Source organism: Leuresthes tenuis, unplaced genomic scaffold (genome assembly GCF_036924035.1).
Source record: "Leuresthes tenuis unplaced genomic scaffold, fLeuTen1.0.hap1 SCAF_3, whole genome shotgun sequence".
NCBI lineage: Eukaryota > Metazoa > Chordata > Actinopteri > Atheriniformes > Atherinopsidae > Leuresthes > Leuresthes tenuis.
In genome coordinates, this window is record NW_027325357.1 from 28,018,958 (window position 1) to 28,041,011 (window position 22,054).

At 41.8% G+C, this 22,054-nt stretch overlaps 1 protein-coding gene across 3 annotated transcripts in view; it reads left to right on the forward strand.

Annotated features, from left to right (window-relative positions):
• Positions 1-788: 788 nt before the first annotated feature.
• The window catches only part of phactr3b (phosphatase and actin regulator 3b), a 50,333-nt gene continuing 29,067 nt past the window's right edge, over positions 789-22,054 (forward strand). For 2 of the 3 annotated variants that reach the window (XM_072382889.1, XM_072382890.1), the window contains exon 1: positions 789-1,043. In XM_072382889.1, coding sequence (XP_072238990.1) covers positions 920-1,043 — 124 coding nt within the window. In that variant the 5' untranslated portion in view covers positions 789-919. Of the gene's footprint in view, positions 1,044-17,812; positions 18,106-22,054 lie in introns of those variants that run through there. The other variant, XM_072382891.1, reaches the window with a different exon arrangement.

The window sequence follows — 22,054 nt, forward strand, 5'->3', positions numbered from 1 at the left end:
GTGCTCGCTTGAGGGGAAATTGTTGGAATTGTTGGGGTTTGCTCTACAGTGCCCTGAGATAATTTTGTTCTGAACCGGTGCTCTATAAATAAAAATGAACTCACATGTTCTTCCCTCCCAGGCTTCTTTTTTAATTCCTTCATTTAAGATTTTTACATCCTTCCGGTATGAAAGCATAGTTAGACTCAGTAGGTCTGATGAGATACATACAGCATCAACACTGTTTGGAGTGATTTGTTCAATTCATGTGAGGTGATTCAGTCCTTTGGGAAGAAGTTCCCATTTTCCACCAAGCGTCAGGAATCCAACGCTGCCTTCGGGGACTGTAGGATATTTTGCATTTCAGTAGCGGCCTCGCAGTTGAGGCATAAAAGCGCAACATCATCACTGAAAAGATGTGAGCACATCTTCTGTACTCATTAGAAAGATCAATTCTGACTTTAGAAACAATCAGATTTCTTCACCCTAAATGTTTTGTGTGTGTGGAGAACTACATTAGCTTTTGTTGGTGAATCCAGAGTTCAGCGAACAGATGAAATTAGTTCTTTTTTTTCTTTTTACTCCAGAAAACGAAACAGCCCAAAAAGCCCCAATTCACTGCCACCATACGTGAAATAGGCATGACAAATAAATGAGATCAGTTAAGATCCACCAGTCAAACACTTTTACGACTATAATGCGTTTTTCTTTAAAAGCAGCTGTCGATTTTAAAGTTCAAGCGTCTCTGAAGTGGGGTTTTACGAGCAACACATGAAGATGGCACGATGCTGCGCGCGTAATGGATTTCCCCCCAACACTGCTGCCTGTCGGGGTCCAGGAGCTGCAGCTGCAGCAGTCCGAGCGCGTCAGATCTGCTCCACCACTTGATGCCGGTGACCTTGGCTGATCACGCCTCTGCCGTCGCACTCTTCTTCTCGCCATGGCATCATCATCATCACCACCTTCCAACGGGCTGGATGAGGACTGCGTGTTGCAGCGTGGAAGATCTCAGAGTGACCCGAGCAGCATCACCGAGGTCCGCCTGGGGGAAGCTCGCGGAGCAGGTAAAGAGAAGAAGAAGGGGACGCTTGTTGGACATCTGGGGGGGGGGGGGGGGGGGGGGGACAGGAGTCACATACGTGTGTCATTTCAGATTCTCGGTGATTCCGCTGAATTTGCACGCAACAAACGTGGGTTATGTTGTGAACGTGCGTCATATGGATATATTCCCTCGTGCTGTGGGGCCTTCCAGGTGACACTGCCTTGATAAGATGTCATTCACGATGACGTGATGGTGATTTAGTGAGATGGGAATTGTGGCGGGTTCTGTTAGATGTTTCCAGCTGCTGTCATACGGTGCATATCTCAGTGATGGCGTGCACGTTTTGAACCATTTGCTCCTGCATTTGTCCATGAACACTGACCCGACTGCTGTAATGATGTCATCATTGCAAAGAAAAGCAAACTGAGAGTAGTTTTACTGTATTGGTGATCTAATTTTGCGTCAAACGAAGACACACTGTACAGGACGCAGTCCGCTGAGCTGAAGCTGAGGAGAGCTGGTGGTGTATTTGGCTGTTTCCATGGTGATCCAAATGGCAGAAGGCAGAGCTTGTCTCTCCAACTGGGAGCCGACATGGTGCTTTTCTGTCTGCTCCACTTTGCCTTTTTTAATGTATTTTCTTCAACGCTCTCAGTGACGTGCAGCGACCAGAAACCCAAAGTAAAATGCCAGCTAGTCTGTGAGAAGGGTTTATTTGTGAGGTGGGAGTCACATTTCCACTGGAAATCACTGGGCAGGCGTTCACTGTTGCTCAGTAGCAACCAAGCACCTGTGTAGATTTTGAAAGGTACTGTGTACTTGCTTTCAGCCACATAGACTCAGCTTCTGGAGGGGCTGCAGTGATACATAATTCAGGATTCTTGGCTTCATCTTAACAAGCATACTTGACTACACTTTATTTTTGTTTGTATGTGATGCTGCAGTGTGTTTGAATACCAGGCCCTTTCCATGGCCAGCTACCTTAAGAAAAGAGGGCCACAGCAGCCAGGCAGAAAGGGTCTCCAGGTTCTCTGTTTTCATGACCTCAGTTTTCCAGCATCTGTCATGTTGTCTTGGTTGTTATGGTTACGTAACAGCGTTGGTGTCTGTGAAACTCTGAGTCGACACTACAAGAGGCTGTCTCGTGATATATGCTTTTTATCACCGTTTTAAACTTAATGTCCAATCCCACTGTCCACCCTGAAGCGCCCCATGGCTGATTTAATCTAATGCCTGATGTCTCTAGTGCAATGTCAGGAAGGAGGGCTCAGGCACTGCAGCCAGTCCTCCCCCACTCTTCTTCCATCTCCTTTCTGAGCCCTGGCACCCCTACTGCAGCTTTGATCCTGGCACAGAACCACGTCCATAAAAGGAGGAGTGATAGATCTCTGATGGTGGGATTATCAAGGCACCCTGCTGGGCAATGTCACAGTGAACAATAGACAGGACTCCATATTCAGATGACATCTTATACTTTCGACTAGAAACGTCTACAGCATGTTGGTGCAACCAGAACAGAAAAATCATGTACTGCAGAGTCTTTCCTTAAGGCCCTCAAAGCAAAATTCACATTGCTGCTTTTGACGCCAAAGCAGGCAAAAAACTAAAGATTCAGAGTTAAAGGATAGTTTCACACTTTTATTGTGCACTTTTTTCTCAAGCTGACAGTTTCCTGAGGCCTGGGACAAATCTGTGACATGCTTTGGTCGAAATGACACAGAGACTAGCACAGCAGCTCCTTTTGCAACCATTTATTTGCACCTCTATTGAAGTAGATCATTTTAGGGTGTGGAGTGACCCACTGGACTCCACTCCAACCATAATCCATAAGGTCTGCCTTTTTGAGATCTGTAGTACCCTTAGAGCACATGTTGCCAGGGTTGTTTTTTTGTTGTTGTTGTTTTAATTGGTTGGGACGTCAGACACCCAAATGAATGCTCTCAAGCACAGAATTTTTTACAGTGATTTTTCCATAAAAGATCTCCTTTAACATAAATACTTATTAAGCAGAAATTTCCACCTGGCAGACTACGTTTAGCCTGACCAGCTGGAGTAAATCGGCCGATTATGGATTAAAATATCTTCTCTTCTGAATTCTGTTGATTCATAGGGATCAGTTAAGCAGCCACCTTGTGCGGCACATACAGACTGCATTATTTGCTCAGTTAGAGATAGTCTTGTACAGTAAGTGCAGCCAAAAATGCTGTAGCCCAAAGGTGGAACCTGCTGCAGTCGCCAGTGACTCCACTGTGACACATGAGATGCCTGCAGACATAATTTGGCCGTTTTTCCCTTATTTTACAGTCTCCTTGCTTTTGTCTTAGAAAAATGTAGGAACATGGATGTTTCCTCGTTGGTTTAAGTCCTCAGCCAGTTATTTATTAAAGCTGAAACTGTATATTTGTCATGGTTTGTTGTAAGAAGTGATCTAAATGCAGCCTCATAAATCAGGGGGTGAACCTTTATGAAACATAATTTAACAAAAGTACTGCCAAAGCAGGGACTCCAAAAATAAATAAAAGACTAAAAAGGGCCCTTAGACAAAAAAAAAAAAAACAAGAGGAATGTGGTGGAGGAAGCAAAATAAATTTAAACAAAGAACAGGAAGCAGAGCAGAGACTAAATATGTTGTTTAGGTGGGGATCTGGCAAAGGACAATAAAAACCAGGAGGTATATATACCGTGGCTTGAAATCACAAATGAACATCAGGTAATGGCAGTTAACTGAGACTAGGTGTGAAGATCAGAAAAGTTAGTAGGAATGTTAGCAACAAGTGTGTTAGTCCGACTTAAAAAAATTGGATTTATTGCGATTTTGTTTTAGCTAAGATGTTTAAATGTAATTTAAAAGTTCAGTATTTAGTTTGACAAACACAGTGCTTTGATTTTTTTTTCTTCTAATTTCATGTAAATCTACTGAGCGTGGGCAGCAAACAACAAGCTGGCAGGGTAACAGCATGGCAATGTGAAATCAGCTGAACACAGCATCTTTAGTCAGAGAGCTGTGACCCTCTGCGCCAGCTCGCCCCGAAACACGTGCCAACCTGGCTCTGTGGGTACCTTTGGTGACACTTCAGTGGTGTATCAACAGTGTATCAACTTAGACCCATCCCATTCTGTTCCGTATGTACACACAACACATGGATGTGCAAAAAAGGCTCATCAGTCCCTCTTTGAACGGTTAGTGCAAACAGGGCTTCACTTTTAACTTAAATATTTCAATAATCAGTGTTTTTATTTTAATTATAGAAAATATGAGTCCTTCCAGCTCAGTATCCCCAGAAATTGTATAACACGGATTATGAACATGATCCAGGGTTGTAATTTGTGATATGATACCATGTCCCCAAGCTCTTGTTTTCTGTCAGATTGAGCTCACCTGATTGGAACTGTGACCCGTGACAAATTAAGAATGAGTAAACTGTAATCACAGAGAGTTTTGTAACAGTTTAACCATGTATTTTGCAACATAAACCTAACCATGTACATTAATTCTGCAAAAGTGGAACGTTTTACACTGTGGACAAACAAAGCTAGTTCATTATCTGTCATGAGTCCAGGTTGGTACTTCCCATGTGAAAGGTGAAACAGATGGCGATGAAACCACAGAGGATGATCATCCAAATCTACAATCGACTCCTTAGAGTGTTCTCAATTCAGTAAAAAAGGAAAATGATGAAGGTTTCAGGGTTTATTGCAACAGGTTGAGATGTAGTTTTTTGCCCGCAGTTTTGACATGCTTGCTTGAAGGGTCTACAATGAAACATAAGCCACAGTGGATCTCTAGCAGTTTGCAATAAAAGCTCAAGTCCTTGAAATCAATAGATACACCAGTCGATCCAAGAAGATAAATACAACATGTCCTGACCACCAAAGCTGGTAGCTTTGAGCAGCTCCATGCGGGTTCTTCTATTGGACACATGACAGAAGAAATAGTTCCTGCCTTAAAAAGACAAAGCCAAAGAAAATAACGATAAAATAAAATAATGGTTTTAAAATTCTAAAAAATAAATTCTGTACTCTTTTAGCTGAGCGCAAAGATCTGGGAGTGCAGCGCCCTCACTGGCAAGATGTATGACGCTGCATGATTTACTGGAAGACAATCGAGCATCTAGAGCCCCGTTAAGCCTATGAGTTGTCAACCTCGACATTTTGGTCCATTTTTGACTGTACAGCAGTTATGTGCCTTCAGCAATTAGCAACACTTGTCGCTCACTTTCAATTTTACACACAAATAAAGAGATGTAGATAAATTAGCGAACCAGTGGATGTTTTTACAACATGTAGTAATGACTCATAGCTTTTTGCTCCTCAGCTTGTAGATCTAAGCAATTAGCTTAGCATGCACATGCAAGTATTGGGAGCTCCTATTAAAGATAATTTTTGTTTAATTGACATGGGATTTCACACAGCTTCTACAATGTAACTGAAGCACATAATGTCAGTTAATGTTGCTCCCTGTCTGCAGGAGCCTTTTCTCTCACACCCCTCATCTTCCTATTGAAGTCAGGTGCTGTTGGACTATTCTGCCATGATGCTATAACATCAAAGGCTTTCTTCTTCGTCATCCTCCAACCACTGCACCCTGTCACCAGCACCCACACCTCTCCGCTCCCGACGAGCCTCAGTTTAGCCTCAGTCGGAGGAAAGGGAGGGGGCCTGATGAGGAGATTAGGATTCTTTTTATTTGGGTGCTTCATGTTTTATTAATCAGGTAGCCTCCACATAAGCTAGTTTGTCTCATTCCATAATCAGAGCTGTGACTGAACAGAGAGAAGAGCGAACCTGGCACCTGGCAGCTCCCTCCTACGTGTATGTTCAGCACAGCGAGGAATATGTGTGAAATATCTCCTCAGCCACATGAGTCCCTACAATGCAAGTGCAGTTCGGCATGAGATGAAAGGTGTGCATAGCTAGGAATAGAAAAAACAATAAAGCAGTGTCGCTCGCACTGTGCTCAGCTGTCAGTTGTAGAGAATTTTGCAGCGAGCAGTGTCAGACAGTTTTCGTTTTGTCCTGAAATCTTGGACCAGGAGCTCACAGAAGATGTATTCTGGTCCTCTTTTCAGACTCTTTCAAGCTGCCAACACTCCCATTTCACGCACTCTCAGTGTCTTTGGCATGAAGTGGAGTGTCTGAGATTTTAACTTGAGATGCCCCAAAAATGCAGAGGAGCGTGTAACTGTAGATCATGGACTTTAGGTCTGTGAGCCAATGCCAACATTAGCATCCTCAGGCATAAAGTGTATCATCCCTCTCAGAGCCCTTTCTGCTGCAAAAATACAATGTATCTTACCTTAAAATGACACGAAAAAACTTATAAAAAAGGTATAAATCCTTTTCCAATGCCAGTGGCAGCGTGTTTATCATCAGTACACCTGGGGCTGCAACCATAGACTTTACAGTCTACTAACTATTACCTCTTTGTGGGAACAAGCCTGCAGGCCACGATAACATTACATTGTAAATAACACACCATGCTCAAAGACTTTTTCTGATAAGCATGGATTTTTGAGGCCAAGTTCTTTTCTCTCCACTGATACTAAAAAAAAAATTGTCAAAACCAATTTTTATCAACAATCCAAAGGCGCTCACTGTCTTATGTTATCTTCACTCACCTACCAAATGGTTCAGTGTGGAACAATGTGGCAAGTCATATCTTCATAGTTCTCTTTTTGCAGGCAAAGCAGCTCAGTATAACCACATTAATCTCAACATTGTTCCGACAGCTAGAGGTCCAATCGAGCCCTGTTAAAAACCTGGGATGTTGGGGGCTGTTTTTTTTGTTGGGTGATGTAGCATTCTGATGCCCCCGTTCCTCTCTAGAATTTGAGAGTGAGTGTACATGCATGTGCAAACATGTCAAAAGTGCTATAACAAGTTCAGTACTGGCAATATATTGCTGGTGTGTATATATCATATTTTGACGTCAGACCAAGAGGTAACGGTGCACAATCTGACTCTACAGGCTGAAAAAAAAAAAACAGAATCAGAATCAATGAAAATCTTCACAGTGTTTTTCAAAACATTTGGGCACCAAAACTGCAGAAGCATGTGGACAAGAGGCTGTCTTGTGGGTATTTTTCAGCTTCAGCTCCCATTGGTGGTAACACAACACAACACCTGCGTGTACATGCTAGTTTTTGCTCAGGCGCTGCACTCTGAGCTACATACTGGGCACAGCTAGCTAATTCTTTACAGATAGAAACAGAAAATCCCTGTCGGTTATTGCGGTAATTTGGGAAAGCTGTCTGTCTATCTGTCTATCTATCTATCTATCTATCTATCTATCTATCTATCTATCTATCTATCTATCTATCTATCTATCTATCTATCTATCTATCTGTTTCAGAGCCTCCATGGGAGATGTTATAGTCAATAAACAGAAGTCTCTGTTAAGGAAAAAGTGAGCTATAGCCACTTTTGTAGCCCAGCACCCACAGTGGAAAGCCATTTAATACCTGCAATTGCTTCAGTCATTTGACGCAGGACTGAATGTCAGTTAAAGACTTTTTAACTGCACTCAAAAGGCTGTTGTTAGCAAATGCTAACAGGTTTTTTGACCTTTGTAAAAAACACTCAAGAGTAATGGCTAATGGTTCTTGGTTCTTCTAAGGCACAGCCTCAGAGCTTTAATTGATTTGAGATGTATCTGTTATGTTAGAATTATTAGTTTCACATGATTTCACATGTTTCATATACAACATACATTCTATTTTTGGATTTATCCACACAGTGTAGTGCAGCATTTTTCTTCGCATTAAAACATAGAGTCAAAAGACTGGGTACATTAACAGTGCAAACTTATTGTTAAATTTGAATAAAACAACAAAATGTGTAATTTCCTAAAATATATGGTTACAGCTGTAGTTACACTGGTAAAAACTATTAGTGGAGAAAGTGGGGAACAAGATCAGTTGATAGGGCAAACAATTGCTCAGGGTGCCACAGCTGCCACAAGAGGGCTGTACTTGTCAAATGACAGAAGTGTTGCATTGGTGAGATGAGCAGTCACTTTCACGCCCGGACCAGCACTGCAGTCACCAGATCTCTCACAAAAAATAGGGACAAATGATTTGTCTAAGGTCGTGCAGCACACTGAGGGAGAATGGACAGACGCCTCAGAATTACTCAGCACCAAAATGCAAGGTTTACAATGAGTCAGGTGAGAGGGCAAAGTTAGAAGAAGTAGAGAAAACCTCACAGCCTCTTTGGGTAGTTTTACAGCTGCTGTGAGTCCTCTGGGTTGTTTGACTCTCGTGTCTGTTTCAGGAGTACAGCAGCTGAAAGCACTGATCATTTTTTTGATCATGAACAGCATGATCATGTGTGTGACTGTAATCTTGGACTATAAATGGTACTGTGACTTTGCTGAGGCACTAATAGGTGGTGTGGTGAGTGAATTTTACCCTTGAGCCTGTGTGGCATTGATTCTTTTAAATTAGTTGGCTAAGACTCTGTTGTACAGAGGCTATTTCAAAAGAACCCTTTTTTGTGCCAAGTCATCTCTTGCGCTGTTACGCACTCTGCAGAGACGTCCCTGGCTCCCACTGACTAAGGGCCCCGGGGAGCATCACAGGGTGCAGGACAAAGCATGACGTCACCCTCGACCAATGCGATCAGGGGACACGATCTCCATTATGCAGGACACTGTCATTAATTAGATTCAGGGCCGTAGTAAGCATTTGAAAAATACAGGGCTGCTTTGACCCTGACTGACTTTTTATTACAACACTTTTTGTATTACACACAATATTCACACAAAAGTACCACATACTGTTAAGCCCAAAATTAATCATTCCCATGCCAGATTCTATTCATAATCATTCTATATTTCTGGCATAAACAATTGACAAAAAAGTGGTAAAACATCATCACAGTCAAGCATGGTTAAGCTTTCAGGGTGTTTATGAGCCAGTGGGCTTGGCGATCTTATCAAGGTAAAAGACATCATGAAAAAAAGAGGACAGCATTAAGATTTGGAGAGAAACATTTGTCAGTCTGCAGAAACACTTAGCTTTTGGCAACATTGGATCTTTTAACATGATACTTATCTGAAACATACAGTCAAGGAAGTCAAGAAATAGTTAACAGACACAATGTCTACATTTTGGAGCAGCCCAGCAAGATTCCAGACTTAAATGCATTGACAATGCTAATGTTTTGTTGTTGTTTTTTTACCAGCCAGCAGGAAATTACTGGTCAAATAACATTCACTTTAAATCAGAATTTGGTATCAACATTAATAGTTTTAAGGCTTAACTGCTGTTGTTTGAAAGGCTAGCACAATCAAAACATGTCTAATTATGCACTCTTACTTCTTTATTATATCAGCTTATTGAAGTTTGTACATAACAAACTATTCTTTGTCATATAGTTGTCCTTATCTTTATTTTTTAATGTGTGTATGTGGTTCCCTGACTATTTGAGCGTTTCAGTAACGCGGTTAAATGGGTTTTATAAGTATTGGTAAAGCAAGCTGACATTGTCTGTAGTTGCATGTTTATCATCAGGGTTTCATTGAGTATGTTTATGTTTTATGCATTTAGCAGATGCTTTTATCCAAAGCATACATACCACACCACAGTAACTACCACAAGGTAATGGGGAAATACCTGCTAGCTACAACAGCATGAAGGGATGGTATTACACGGTATCCTACTGTTGGACAACAGTTTAGGATAAGCATAACTTTCTTTCATAATTAAGTTAGTTTATTTCATTTGGCTGGACTGCTGGAATCAGCCCACACAGCCAGACTGAGAGTGAGGTGCCAGCTGCCTTGAAGAGAGGCAAATACCATCAATCTCATCTCTTTATGCCCATAAGCAAATAGTGTCAGTTTCAGAGCTGCCATGTGAGACGGTCAGTTAACTTGTATTTAAAGAAAGAGTGCACACTCTTGCAGCCCTGAGTGCAGCACCCTCATTGAAAATTAGATTAAGTGTTCCCATCAATGCTGGAGCCAATAAATACCTGTGAGTGCAAAGTCATTTGATGTGGGACTGAATTAAACACTTTCCCATTGCGCTCAAAAGTCAGATGTTAGCTGGTGTTAGCAGTTTTTAAAAAATATTTTCTGCACCAGTGTAGATTTAGTAACATTTGAATGACCTGATTGCTCACTGTTGTTCAAAAATGGTCAATCTACATAGTCTTGATTAAGCTGTTGATAAATCTTAAGCCAAGCTTTCAGAGGTGTTACAGATAAAAGCTTAGAAAAACGTAATCAAAGGAATGATTCTGGTTTTGAGTTTAAAACTGAAATCTCCGACTGGTGCTAAGGCTTCCTCAAAGTTAGCCATCATGTTTTTTTCTTTCAATTCATGCTTTTTTTTTTAGCTTCAGAGTAATTTGGCCATCTGCATTTAACAACTATGAGCTGTCTGATATAATGGGGTGTCATTAAGATTAATGGAATAAAAGCAAAAAAAAAACGAAAAAAATTGATATAGACACTATTTGTGTCCAAGAACAGGCGTGATTAAACTGCAGCACAGGCAGAAATGGAGAAACTGTACTACCCCCTCCCCCACCACACACACACACGCATACACTGAGTGTCTCCCCTCCCCCAACAAAACAATCTGAGACCTCTACGACAACAACAACAAGGATGCTTCACATTATGATATTAAAATGCTTTTCTAGCTTGGTCGAGTCCCACAGTCAGCAGTGAAAACTGAGTGGCCGTGAAGCCATGCCCAAAGACACAAACGGCTCGTGTTCACTATTCTGTGTGCTATTGACAGCCAACTTCACTCCAAACAGAGATTTGCGTTTATGCCTCATTGTGCTCTGTGTGACTGTAACTCGTGCAGTATTTGAGCAAAACTGTTTTTTGTTCATTTGAACAGATGCTGCCCTGCATGTATACCCATTTGTTTTTCATCTTTTAGGGGTTTAACATACTGGAAGTGCACACATATTTTGAAGCATTAGTGTATTCTCCTGATGGTTAATGCTATCATGCTGTAATATGCCTTATTTCAAGAAGGAAATACAGTCTACTGAATGTGTGGCAGCAGCACAGATATACCCAGTGAATGCACGTTGGGGGAAGCTACTTGACTTAAGCTGTCAGCCATTTACACAAAATGTATCTTTTATGAATGTTTCATGTGCTGACCTAATTCCTCTCAGAGCCGAGTAAAAGCAATATGTTGCGCACGAGAACACGTCAGGGCGCCCAGCTGATCCTTCTAACATCGTCTCACAATGAGGGGGTAGCAGTGGCAGGCCAGAGGAAGCAGGGCTGCGATGTGATCACTCAGATACTCTGAGAAGTCAAGAATAGTCTCTGTAGACCGCCCAAGCAGAGTTATTTTCAACCATTTGTTTTCACAGAATCTACACTGCATCCCACTGCAAAGGGGAACAGAAACAGCCTAATGAGGGCTTTATCACACAAAGCAACACTCGCTCCCTGTAGAAGATGTAATTAAGAGAAACGTTTAAGCCCAGAGTTGGAAGGGAGAGACTGCGCACTCCGACAGGCTTGAATGTCTCAGTCGTGTGGAGGGAGGAAGAGGAGGAGGGGAGGTGGAGGAAGGGGTGGGTGCAGCAGCTGCAAAAATCAGTCGGCTGGAGCTGAACACGTGTAACTCCCTCTACTGTAGAATTAAGGCCTTAAAAAAGTAGAAATTAAAGGCTGTAATCAGAGTCAACCCTGTGAAGACACAGACACGTGTCTTTTACTTAGATTGCCCTTTTACCAGTTTTGCTCCTCACCTGTTGTAAAGGCTGGAGCACCTGTTTCAGATTGGCATGCTACTGCTGGGATAATCAGTGGCTCTGACAGAAAGTATCGTCTCATTCCTCTCTCCTTTAAAGGCCTGATGCAGCCTCTCTTTAGGCTGATCTGATCTTTACCAGCCGGTCAGTTGTTACCCTTTTCAGTCAGAGATGGTGGGAGGTGGGAAGAGAAGCCTTGTAGGGAGCAGTTTGCTTTTGAACCACGATCATGATTGTTTTCTGATAATCTCCAAGTACAATCAACCAACGTCACTTCTCTGAGCGGCAATATGAATCCGTTAGTCGTCCGCCCCTTTAGGCCAGACTGAAATAACTACAGGATGAATTGCTTTTGGATTTTGCATAGATATCCCTATCCTCTTCAGTAGGAACAGAAGGGTGGGGGTTGTGCATATCTTGATCGATATTGTCTGAAAACCTTACACACACTGAATTCTGATCCTCTTCTTTTCATCTAGACTGGCCCCTCTGCCTTTTAGTGTGTCTATCACTTCATTCTTAAAATAATCTTAATTCATCTGGGAAAAAATGGAGATATATAGATACAGTACATGAATGGTTCGCACGAAACTCTCACCATCACATTAAAAATCGGTGACCTTTCAGGAAAAACAATCTGATGTCAAACTCTGATGACCTTGAACTCTTTAGTAGATGTAGGGTTTAGGCTGTATGAGGGCAGCCTATCAGTGGATTCACTATCAGTATGCTCGGATCTTCTAGATAATGTAAATTAAACCATAGACTTTGATTTACGAGTAAATAAAACCAAGTTTAAGCCCTGTAGAGTTGCAGGTAGTGAATGATGCTTTTGCATGTTATGAGATGGAGCATGCATATAAATAATTGAGTCAGCAGCATAAATGTGTATTTTTGTTTGAATTTCCTTGCCCGAATCATATGTAAATATTAAAAAACAGAATAGTTCCCAAAACGGAACGCTGGGGGACATGTTTAGCTGTCTCCAGAAGCACAGATTTGTGGCCCCTCCACTTAAAAACTGAGCTACAAGATCATTTCTGTTGCATTTGAAAGCAGTGACAGAGAGGAGGAATGACATCATTTCTAACAGCAGCAGTAGTGCTGTGGCCAGATCTAACACCAGGCAAAAATCACTTATAATGTTATTATTAATTAAAACTGTTTTCTGAAATCCAAGTAGCCAAAATTGAGAGTTTAGAGATCAGCTTTCCAAATTTTTGCTTTTTGTAGAAGACACGTGTCTCAAATTACAATGTGAGTAATGGGCTCAGTTACTTTATCAGATGCCGCCGCTAAAAGATAAGGATCCAGATTGTCTGGCTTGTCAGACCTAACCTGGTCAATGCCTACCAGAGCTCTGCAAACCTGAGGAACTGAAATCAGACAGTCCCTTTCACATCAGTGACAGTGGAGGTCGAGTCTGGAACAGATGTGTTTAGATTTAAACGTTCAAATATTGACCCAGCACGAATAAAGTGATTTTGACAGAATACCACAAATAAAAGACACATCCATCATTTTTCACTATAAATCATGATATCGTACTTCTGACAGGGAACACTGCGAACAATAAAGTGGCCCACATCAAATCACGTAACACGTTGACATACAAATGTTAAGATTTAGCCTAAAACAATGCTGTTCTCGCAGTGGTAAAGTCTTGGTGTTGTTTTTCATTTAGTTTTTTTTTTTTTTTTGGGGGGGGGGGGGGGGGGGGGGGGGTGTCTAAAATTAATTTGCTTATGGCAAAAAATTTGATAGTTGTGTTATTTCTACATGCTTCAAAAAGCAGATTTACTGGAATAAGAAGATCTACCAAGGCGACACTGTGTATGGGTCCCAGATTCTTGAATACCCTCACTGAACACAACTGGGTTTTTGTGCTTTATCAAACCTCAATCACTGCAGTGGTAAATGAAGACGATGATCATTCAAAATGTCACCTGATCAGGCAGCATTGAGCCCAACCTGAGAATAACAGCCTCCTCCTTAAAGGAATCCCAGACCTTTGTATGCTTGCAGCTCACACTCTACGATGTGGAGCAGTGTCTTCCCCACTGCCACAGTCCTCCATCTGTTGGTGTGACACTGCATCAGCTCCGAGGCTGAACCTACCTGATGAATGATTCAGCAGATTTAAAGGGGAACGAGGCTGGAGCGGAGTAGCAGCGGGACTCTGGAAATGTACAATTTATGTTTCAAATCAGGCAGCACTGCCATGATGCAAAGTCTTTTAGTCGAGTCAAATGTCAAAGACATGACTAAAACACAGTTGGTCTCTGCTTACCACCTGTGCAGTAGCTCCGAGCCTTGCATGACATTACAGATTATTCTCTGTGAATCTGCAGTGATCATCCTGACTGTTCGGTCTTGGGCACAACGTCCGTTTTCTTTATCCATTTAGTTACTCCACCATGCTTTAGAGAGACGGTTTCGTTAGCCTGGAATTGTGGGGAAATGAAACTCATTGTGTTTTCTCTGCTTTAAAATGACCTATTTATGACCAATGATGCTGTGGGTTGCCCTACTTGCCCTTTCGCCGTATTGCACGACAGCCACATGGATGATAAATGAACAATTTTGTCATTTCGGACTAATTATAAGATTATTTAACATTTCCTTTGACAGGATCTCATTGACTGCCCCATGATTTATTTACTTTGTGGCTAATCTCTGAGGCACAGAAGCCCTCCCACCACTCCACTGTGACCACTTTGTGGTTTGCAATCAATTGTAAAGTGCTTTGGTGCAATTTGTTCCATGAATTGACTCTCCATAACTGTACATTTGAGCAGTTATTTTGCTGAGGCGGAGCATGTTTCTCCACCTTGTGTCATCTCCCCTGTGAGTGCACAACACTTACAACACTTAAAAAAAAAACTAATATCTAATCCGTAGCACCGACTTCTTTCCAACACTTCCTGATTCTCAACTTGTCCCATAATACTTGACCCCCCCCCTCAAAAGCGTTAGACCGAAACAAGCTGCAAGTGAGAACAGGTTGTTCTTTCTGGGACTGACTTTGTGATTTTCGTTCAGCCCTATTTTTAAGGTAATTCGGCATTTTGTGCTTTTTGGGTATTATTTTTCAGCCAATTTGCCTACATGGTAGGAACTGCTGTGGCAAAAACTCCACATTTGGATGTAGTAGGCAGTGGTCTGAACCTCTGGACTGGTTTCCAAGAGACCCGAGACATCGTCGCACGTTGGTTTAGGCACTGAGAATATCTGGTTGAATATAGGAAAATGTCATGGTTTGCTTTGAGAATAGATCCCCTCACATCAGTCTATAGTTTGGAAAAAAACACACTCATCTGCACTGGACCTGAAAAATATTTTTCTGTCAAGCAAGAGAAACCAACACAGCCCTTTTTTCCCCCTATTTCCCCACCCACAGTCTCTGAATTAAGAGTAATTGCACCTTTCCACAGCAGAGCCCAGTTTTCTGGCATGTGACACAGTTATCCGCCCCAGTGTGCTTGCATGCACATTATCAAGCTCAAGAGCTGGCTCAACGAAGTGTAATGCAACTATCATTCCAAACATCCAAACATTATTATTACATCGAACTATTTAGTTTTTCTTGGAATAACGAGAGGCGTTTGTTAGCAAAAATGGTCTATTGAGCTGAAGTGGATGCAAACCAAATACATCTCTGGCACAAGCCACTGAAATGCTGCCTTTGATGCTTCCTATCTGCTTCCCATATGTGAGCGCTACACTACTGCAGTCCTTCACATTCCTCCAGGCTGGTAAGCCAGAGGTCATTTGTCAGTTTTAACCGATCACAGTTTGTGTAAACAACCGTCTGGCTTCCCCCTCCATCCGCGGCCATATTAAATGAAGCATCGTAAATATTGAATGAGATTTGGGTTTGCTGCGTAACCTACATCGTTGTTTATGTTCTTTGCTTACAGCTTGTGTCCCCAGGGGGAGAAATCCAGCCACTGACTTTTATCATGTCTGGTGTAACTCAGCCCTGTTTGTGTATGAGCGGCCCCAAAGAAGATCGATTGGAAGCTACCAAGCCTGTGTTTACACACTGAGTGGTGTTAACTCAATCGTTAGTAATTAGTCTCCAATTGGCCACACAGTTTATGGACCTATAGGAAAAGAAACAGATTTAAACATGGATGTGATTAATTTATTTAGTTTTGTACCTTGTAGGAAAAAAATTTTGAGCAGTACATCCTGTCAAACATTCTGCGCCTTGTGAACTGAAGTCTCAACATCTACGTATTTAATTGCCAGTGGCATCTAATTGTGGGAATGTGTACATTTCCGGCCCTGAATTAGCTAACGCCTTTGCTTGAATAAGTTTTAGCTATTTTAGCTCTATGTTTCAGCCAACTAGTTTTCTAGTGTCACAATGAGCTCAACTTCTTCAGTGGGTGACTGGTCTTGACTTCCAATTTCCAGAAAAATGATCATGACTCCAAAAAATGAACATCCACTAATGACACTGGTGAGCAGCTGACATTTCATCTTGTTAGTTATGACCAAATAGCTGCAATACCAACGGCAAACTCGAGTGTGATGGAAAACTCGACTCTGACACAACATAATAGCCCATGATTACTGAAAATATACTGATATCAGCACAAGAAGGCAATTAAACAAAAAAGGCAATTCAGGGAAAATTATCTTAATTAAACATCCCAGATCGAGACAAGTGCAAACAAAATAAAGCTGTGCATTACTGTAAAATAAAGGGATGCTGCTGTTATTGCGGGCGGGTGCACCTGCAGTTATAACACGAATAAACGATTATTAGACTAAAATATTGAAATATGTTTAATATGATATCAAAAGCCTATAATATTGAAATATTACCGTTTTTAGATGATACGCCATGTTTGTAGTCGAGCAGTGACATGCAAACTGTTGTTTGCCAATTTTGAATTTGACTTTTTTCCCGCCATCTATTTTGGTAAAATCCTGCCACTCTAGTAGGTTGGGCTAATCCAAAAAAGGGGATAACAAAGGGGGTGTTCTCTGAAGACAGGCTGTTACAGGCAGACAGGCAGGGGTGCTCTGAAAACACCCCTTGGTACTTTCTTGGTACTTTCCTCCTGATTAAATCAACCACAGACTGTATGAAATTAACACGGCAAAAAAAAAAATAAATAAATTGACCAATCAGAATTTTGGTCGACCCAGAAGTATCGACTAATAAGTCGACCAGTCGACTAGGACTTTACATCTCTAAACCCCGCTATAGTGCAAGTTGTTCTAGCTGAACTGTGTCCTCACACGCGGCTGTTGCAGTTAGCTACAGCCTACCTTACAAACAAATAAACAAAAACTTGATTTAGTCACATAATCAATTCACACACAAACTCGAAGTTATTGTTAAGTCAGTTATTTTAAAACAGACGTGAAATATATTAGAGTTGGAACTGAATGCAGGCAGAATAGTGTGGGCAGACCTGGTATTAGGCTGAAAGGTGGCTGAGTAATCAAACAGACCTGATATTAGGCTGAAAGGTGGCTGAATAATCAAACAGACCTGATATTAGGCTGAAAGGTGGCTGAGTAATCAAACAGCAGTGATGTTCAAACAACAAACTACAGGCTCAGAAAAAGGTCTCGTGACAGTGGAATCACTTTACAGCAGACATTTTTGTTCTGTGGGAGAAGTACAGGTGTAAAAAATTAATTGCAATAAAGAATGAATGCTATTCGTGGCACTCTCTTATCTATGCTAGCTCACACTTGAATAACATTTATGCCAAATGCGTCTTTTCCGACATTTTAATACGTATATATGCTGTTTCCTTGGACGAATATAAAAGACTTAACTGAGAATAAAATGAAGCCAAAATATATGTATGTATAGACATACATTTGATAAATATCTCCGAAAAGCACTGCAGTTCTACCACTGAAAATGTTCTCGGTCTGGAAACACAACATAACAGCTGCTGTATCCTTACTGTACTACACTGGGCCTACTACGTTGTGCAGTTGAGGCTGAGTGTGTGCCACTTTATCCGCCACCTCCTCCCGTTCAGAGGGGCGGGGTCCCCATCATGCTACATCATCACTAGCTTCTAGTTGCAGATGTAACTCGGTGGCTTCCACTTGCTCCGCTTTTCTTTTTTTCCTTTCCCCCCCGCCAGCTCCGAGCGCTCCCGTCGCCTTTAAACAACATCTTTAAACCACTTTCTGACCGAGGTACGTGAACATTGAAGGTTTCCGTTTGTTTGTTAGTAGAGAACAGAGACGCCACGGCTGCGAAATCACCGGTCTCCGCTCTGTCGGTCTAATTTCGTCCACTCCTCTGGACCATATGATGTGATACAGCGAGGCTGAGGAGCACGGGGAAGCTGTTTGTCCGACCATAAGTAAGTGTCGCTAGTTTTGCCGTTGAGAACATTTCCACAAAAGCACTGTCCTTGCCGGCTGGCTTTTGTTTGTTCATTGACTTGTGACAGTTCAACACACATTAAGCTCAAGCTCCGTCCTGTAAGAGAATCTCACCAGTTTACAGCGACCTGTATTTAAATAATGTTGATTCTTGTCAGGTGTGATTAGTTTTTAAAAATAATCATAATATGATACACTTAATACATAGGACTTGTGATTGTAGGTGGTGCAAATTGAGTGTGTTTAATATATCAGGAGCACTGAACTCACCACAAGGAAAATGTAATGTAAGTGATGAGGATGTTGTGACATTTCCAGGTGCTCTGTGTTTGCCGTCGTCAGCAGCCTCATTAGCTGTAACAGCAGAGATTAGCTTGAGGCAACGGCACATTCTACAGCATCTGACTTCTGACTTTTCAGTTTTGCTCTGAAATGATTCCCCTGCATTTGCAGACGAGCACTCCCAAAGTACGCCGAAACCCCAACCTCTTCGGCCCGCAGTTCCAATGAATATTTCAACATTGCTTGCAGAATTTTTAAAAATCAGCATCTCCCTGACTTACATTATGCATCATTAGACGCTGGGACGTGATTGGCTGTGGTCCCTCCATCTCTCTGTGTGGCAACAGCCTTCCCATCCACCCAGCAACTCCATGTTCCTCATGCTGTGGTGATTCTCCGTCTCTGAGGGCCCTCTCTGCAGCATCCTGCGTGGTAACTATAGTAACTGCAGCCTGACCCTGTGTGTGTGTGCTTGTTACAGTTACTACAGGCTTGACCTGAATTTCTCACTGCACTCCAGGCAACCACTCACAGTTTGGACAGCTGACCTGCTTCTCACATTGATTAGTGATCAAGCAGCTGTGGGTGAGGGCGAAAGTGGACACTCTGCGTGCTCATGCTCTCCTGATGGGCTTTATGTTGTCAGAGGATCCCGTTTATTTGCACTGGTTCCTCCTCAGGGGTTTGTTGAGTTGCGTATGTTGAAGCATTACAGGATTCTCTAAGAATTTAGGATTTTTTAAAAAGATTTTAAGTAAGTTTGTTATGTTTGGGATGTATTCATTTGGAGCTCTGATTAAAAATGTCGATGACGAGTTGTCCCGTGCCTGTGAAGGAAGTCTGGGTTAAATATGGCTCCTGCTAGCCGCATTGTTCAGTAAAATTTGGAGAAAATATTTGCGATAGCGGCTCTTTTTCTTTAAATTTGAACCTTGTTTTTCAGCTCCCAGCCAAATTCCCCAGCTCATCCGTCCTCACCTGTGGAATCCCTCAGTATAAATCGCAGCACATTTAATTTTTGCCTCCCTTCAGTCTGACTTGGACCGTCAGTCTAAGTGCATATGATTAATTTCTTAAGGGACAGATGAGCAGATGTTGTGGATTTACAGGCTGCCAACAGAAACTGGAGGCGCTCGCGTAACCGTCCCCACGCTGCCCACGGCTCAGCTGCAAGCTCGCTGAGGTGTCAGCTTGTTGTCGAAGCCAGACTGTGTAGGAGTGACTATTTCTGTCCTTTCTTCAAGGAACCTCTCTTGGCTCAGTCAGTCTCAGTGCTTCTCTGCCTGCCTGCCTGTTTGTCTGTCATTGTGATGCCTCCTCTGCCACTTATCCCGCAGACTTAAGTGTGCTTCAGGATGTCAGAGTACCTGCTAAGAGCGGGTAGACATACTGTGGCAAGAGATCAAAGCTTCGCACACTAATAGTCAATCAGCAAGAAGCGAATTGGTTTAACGACTGAATGGAAGGAATGACACATTTTCAAGTACCAGCTTCTCAGATGAGAAGATGACTTGTGTTGTTGTAAAAATGATTAATTGGTTATGGGTGATTTAGGTAGGGTGTGTCGTACATTTTGAGTAGATTTTCTCCTTTGATAAGACAGGCTTCAGTTGAACCAAACAGTTTAAACCAACACCAATAACGGGGAAAGGATTTCCAGTATCAAATCTGTAATGTCTTTGTTTTCAGCTACCTTTGAATTAGCTTGATTTAAGAAAAAAATAATAAATAAATAAATTAAAGATGAGCTGGCTAGTTTGTCTAACCGCTGAAAAACATTTGAGCTTTTCTTTTTAGGCAGAAATGTGACCAAGTTGATTGTTTCTAAATTACTATAATTGCATATTTTCTTGTATCAGTTGTCTTATAATATTCAATAAAGTAGCTCTCACTAGGTCTTAAAATGAGGTAAATACAACCTGAATTAGACAATAACATGTGACATATTACCACATGTTATTAATTATAAACTAAGCCGAGATGAACAACCTTTGGAGAACAACCTTTAGGAGCAATAAGTTAAATTAATTATTTTCTGTATGATGTCTCACATCAGTTTGGAGGAATGTTGGTCCACTCTTCTTTACAGCGTTGCTTCAGCTCATTGAGGTTCACATCATTAATTTATGCACAGCTCTCTTAAAGTCCCACCACAGCATTTCAGTCAGGTTGAGGTCTGGACTTTGACTGGACCATTGCAACACCTTGATTCTTTTCTTTTTCACACATTCTGTTGTAGATTTGCTGCTGTGTTTGGGATCATTGTCCTGTTGGTGACCCAGTTTCAGCCAAACTTTATCTGTCAGACTGATGGCCTCACATCTGACTCTAGAATACTTTGGTAAACAGAGGAGTTCATGTTGGACTCAATGACTGCAAGGTGCCCAGGTCCTGTAGCTGCAGAACAAGCCCACATCATCAGCCCTCCACCACCGTGCTTGACAGTTGGTGTGAGGTGTTTGTGCTGATATGCTGTGTTTGGTTTTCTCCAAACGTGCTGCTGTGCATTATGACCAAACATCTCCACTTTGGTCTGGTCTGTCCAAAGGACATTGTTCCAGAAGTCTTGTGGTTTGTTCAGATGTAACTTTACAAACCTAAGCTGTGCTGTCATGTTCTTTTTAGAGAGAAGAGGCTTTCTCCTGCAATCCTTCCAAAGAAGCCATAGTTGTTCAGTCTTTTTCTAACTGTGCTGTCATGAACTTTAAAATTGAACATGCTGACTGAGGCCTGTAGAGTCTGAGATGTAGCTCTCTGGGGAAGACTAACAGCTGTCTTAAATGTTTTCCTCTTGTGAATAATCTTTCTCTCTGTAGAATGATGGACTCCAAATAGTTTGGAATAAGCCTTGTAGCCCTTTCCAGATTGATGGGCAGCAACAGTTGCTTCTCTAAGATCATTACTGATATCTTTCCTCCTTGGCATTGTGTTAAAACATACCTGAATGCTCCAGAGCAGCAAACTGACAAAACTTCTGTTTTTATAGAGGGGCTCACACCTGCTGATGATCAGTTAATTAAGTGTATTCGATTAGTAGCACCTGGCAGCTGCTTACACTTTAAATTTGAATGGATGCAATAAAGGATGGATTTACCTGAGGTTTTATTTACATAAATGTATGTTCATTGTGTTCTGCATGCATAAAACCTCTGGAAAATGTGATGGTTATTTCCTTAAAAAAAAAAAAAAAAAACTTTAACAGAATGCCTCCCGCCAACAGCAGGCCTTCCAATACAGCATCAATTAATGACAAATGTGGAACAAAAAAGGAAAATAAGCCATTTGAAGGTACAGCAGGATGTTCTAAAAACTGCTGCGTGCAAGACATATGTACTTCTGTCACTGCTGTATGATGTCAAATTGTTCAGCAGACTCCCATGTTCTTCACAAAGATGCACTCGTGGCCCAAAATAGTAAAGTCAGTTGGGAGTGCTGGCTGCAGATGTCTGCACTGACCTCAGAAAAGGCAGTTGTGCTGAAGCTGATTTTATTTATTCCCCTCAGTCTTTCAAGACGTCTTTAAAAGCATCCCATTGTGTGTGTGTTTCAGGGCAAGGAAGGTCTTGCTGCCCTGAAACCATGTGAGTCACGCACGAACAATGCGATTCTCTGTGCTCTCCTCAGAAATTAGGCTGGAATCAATAA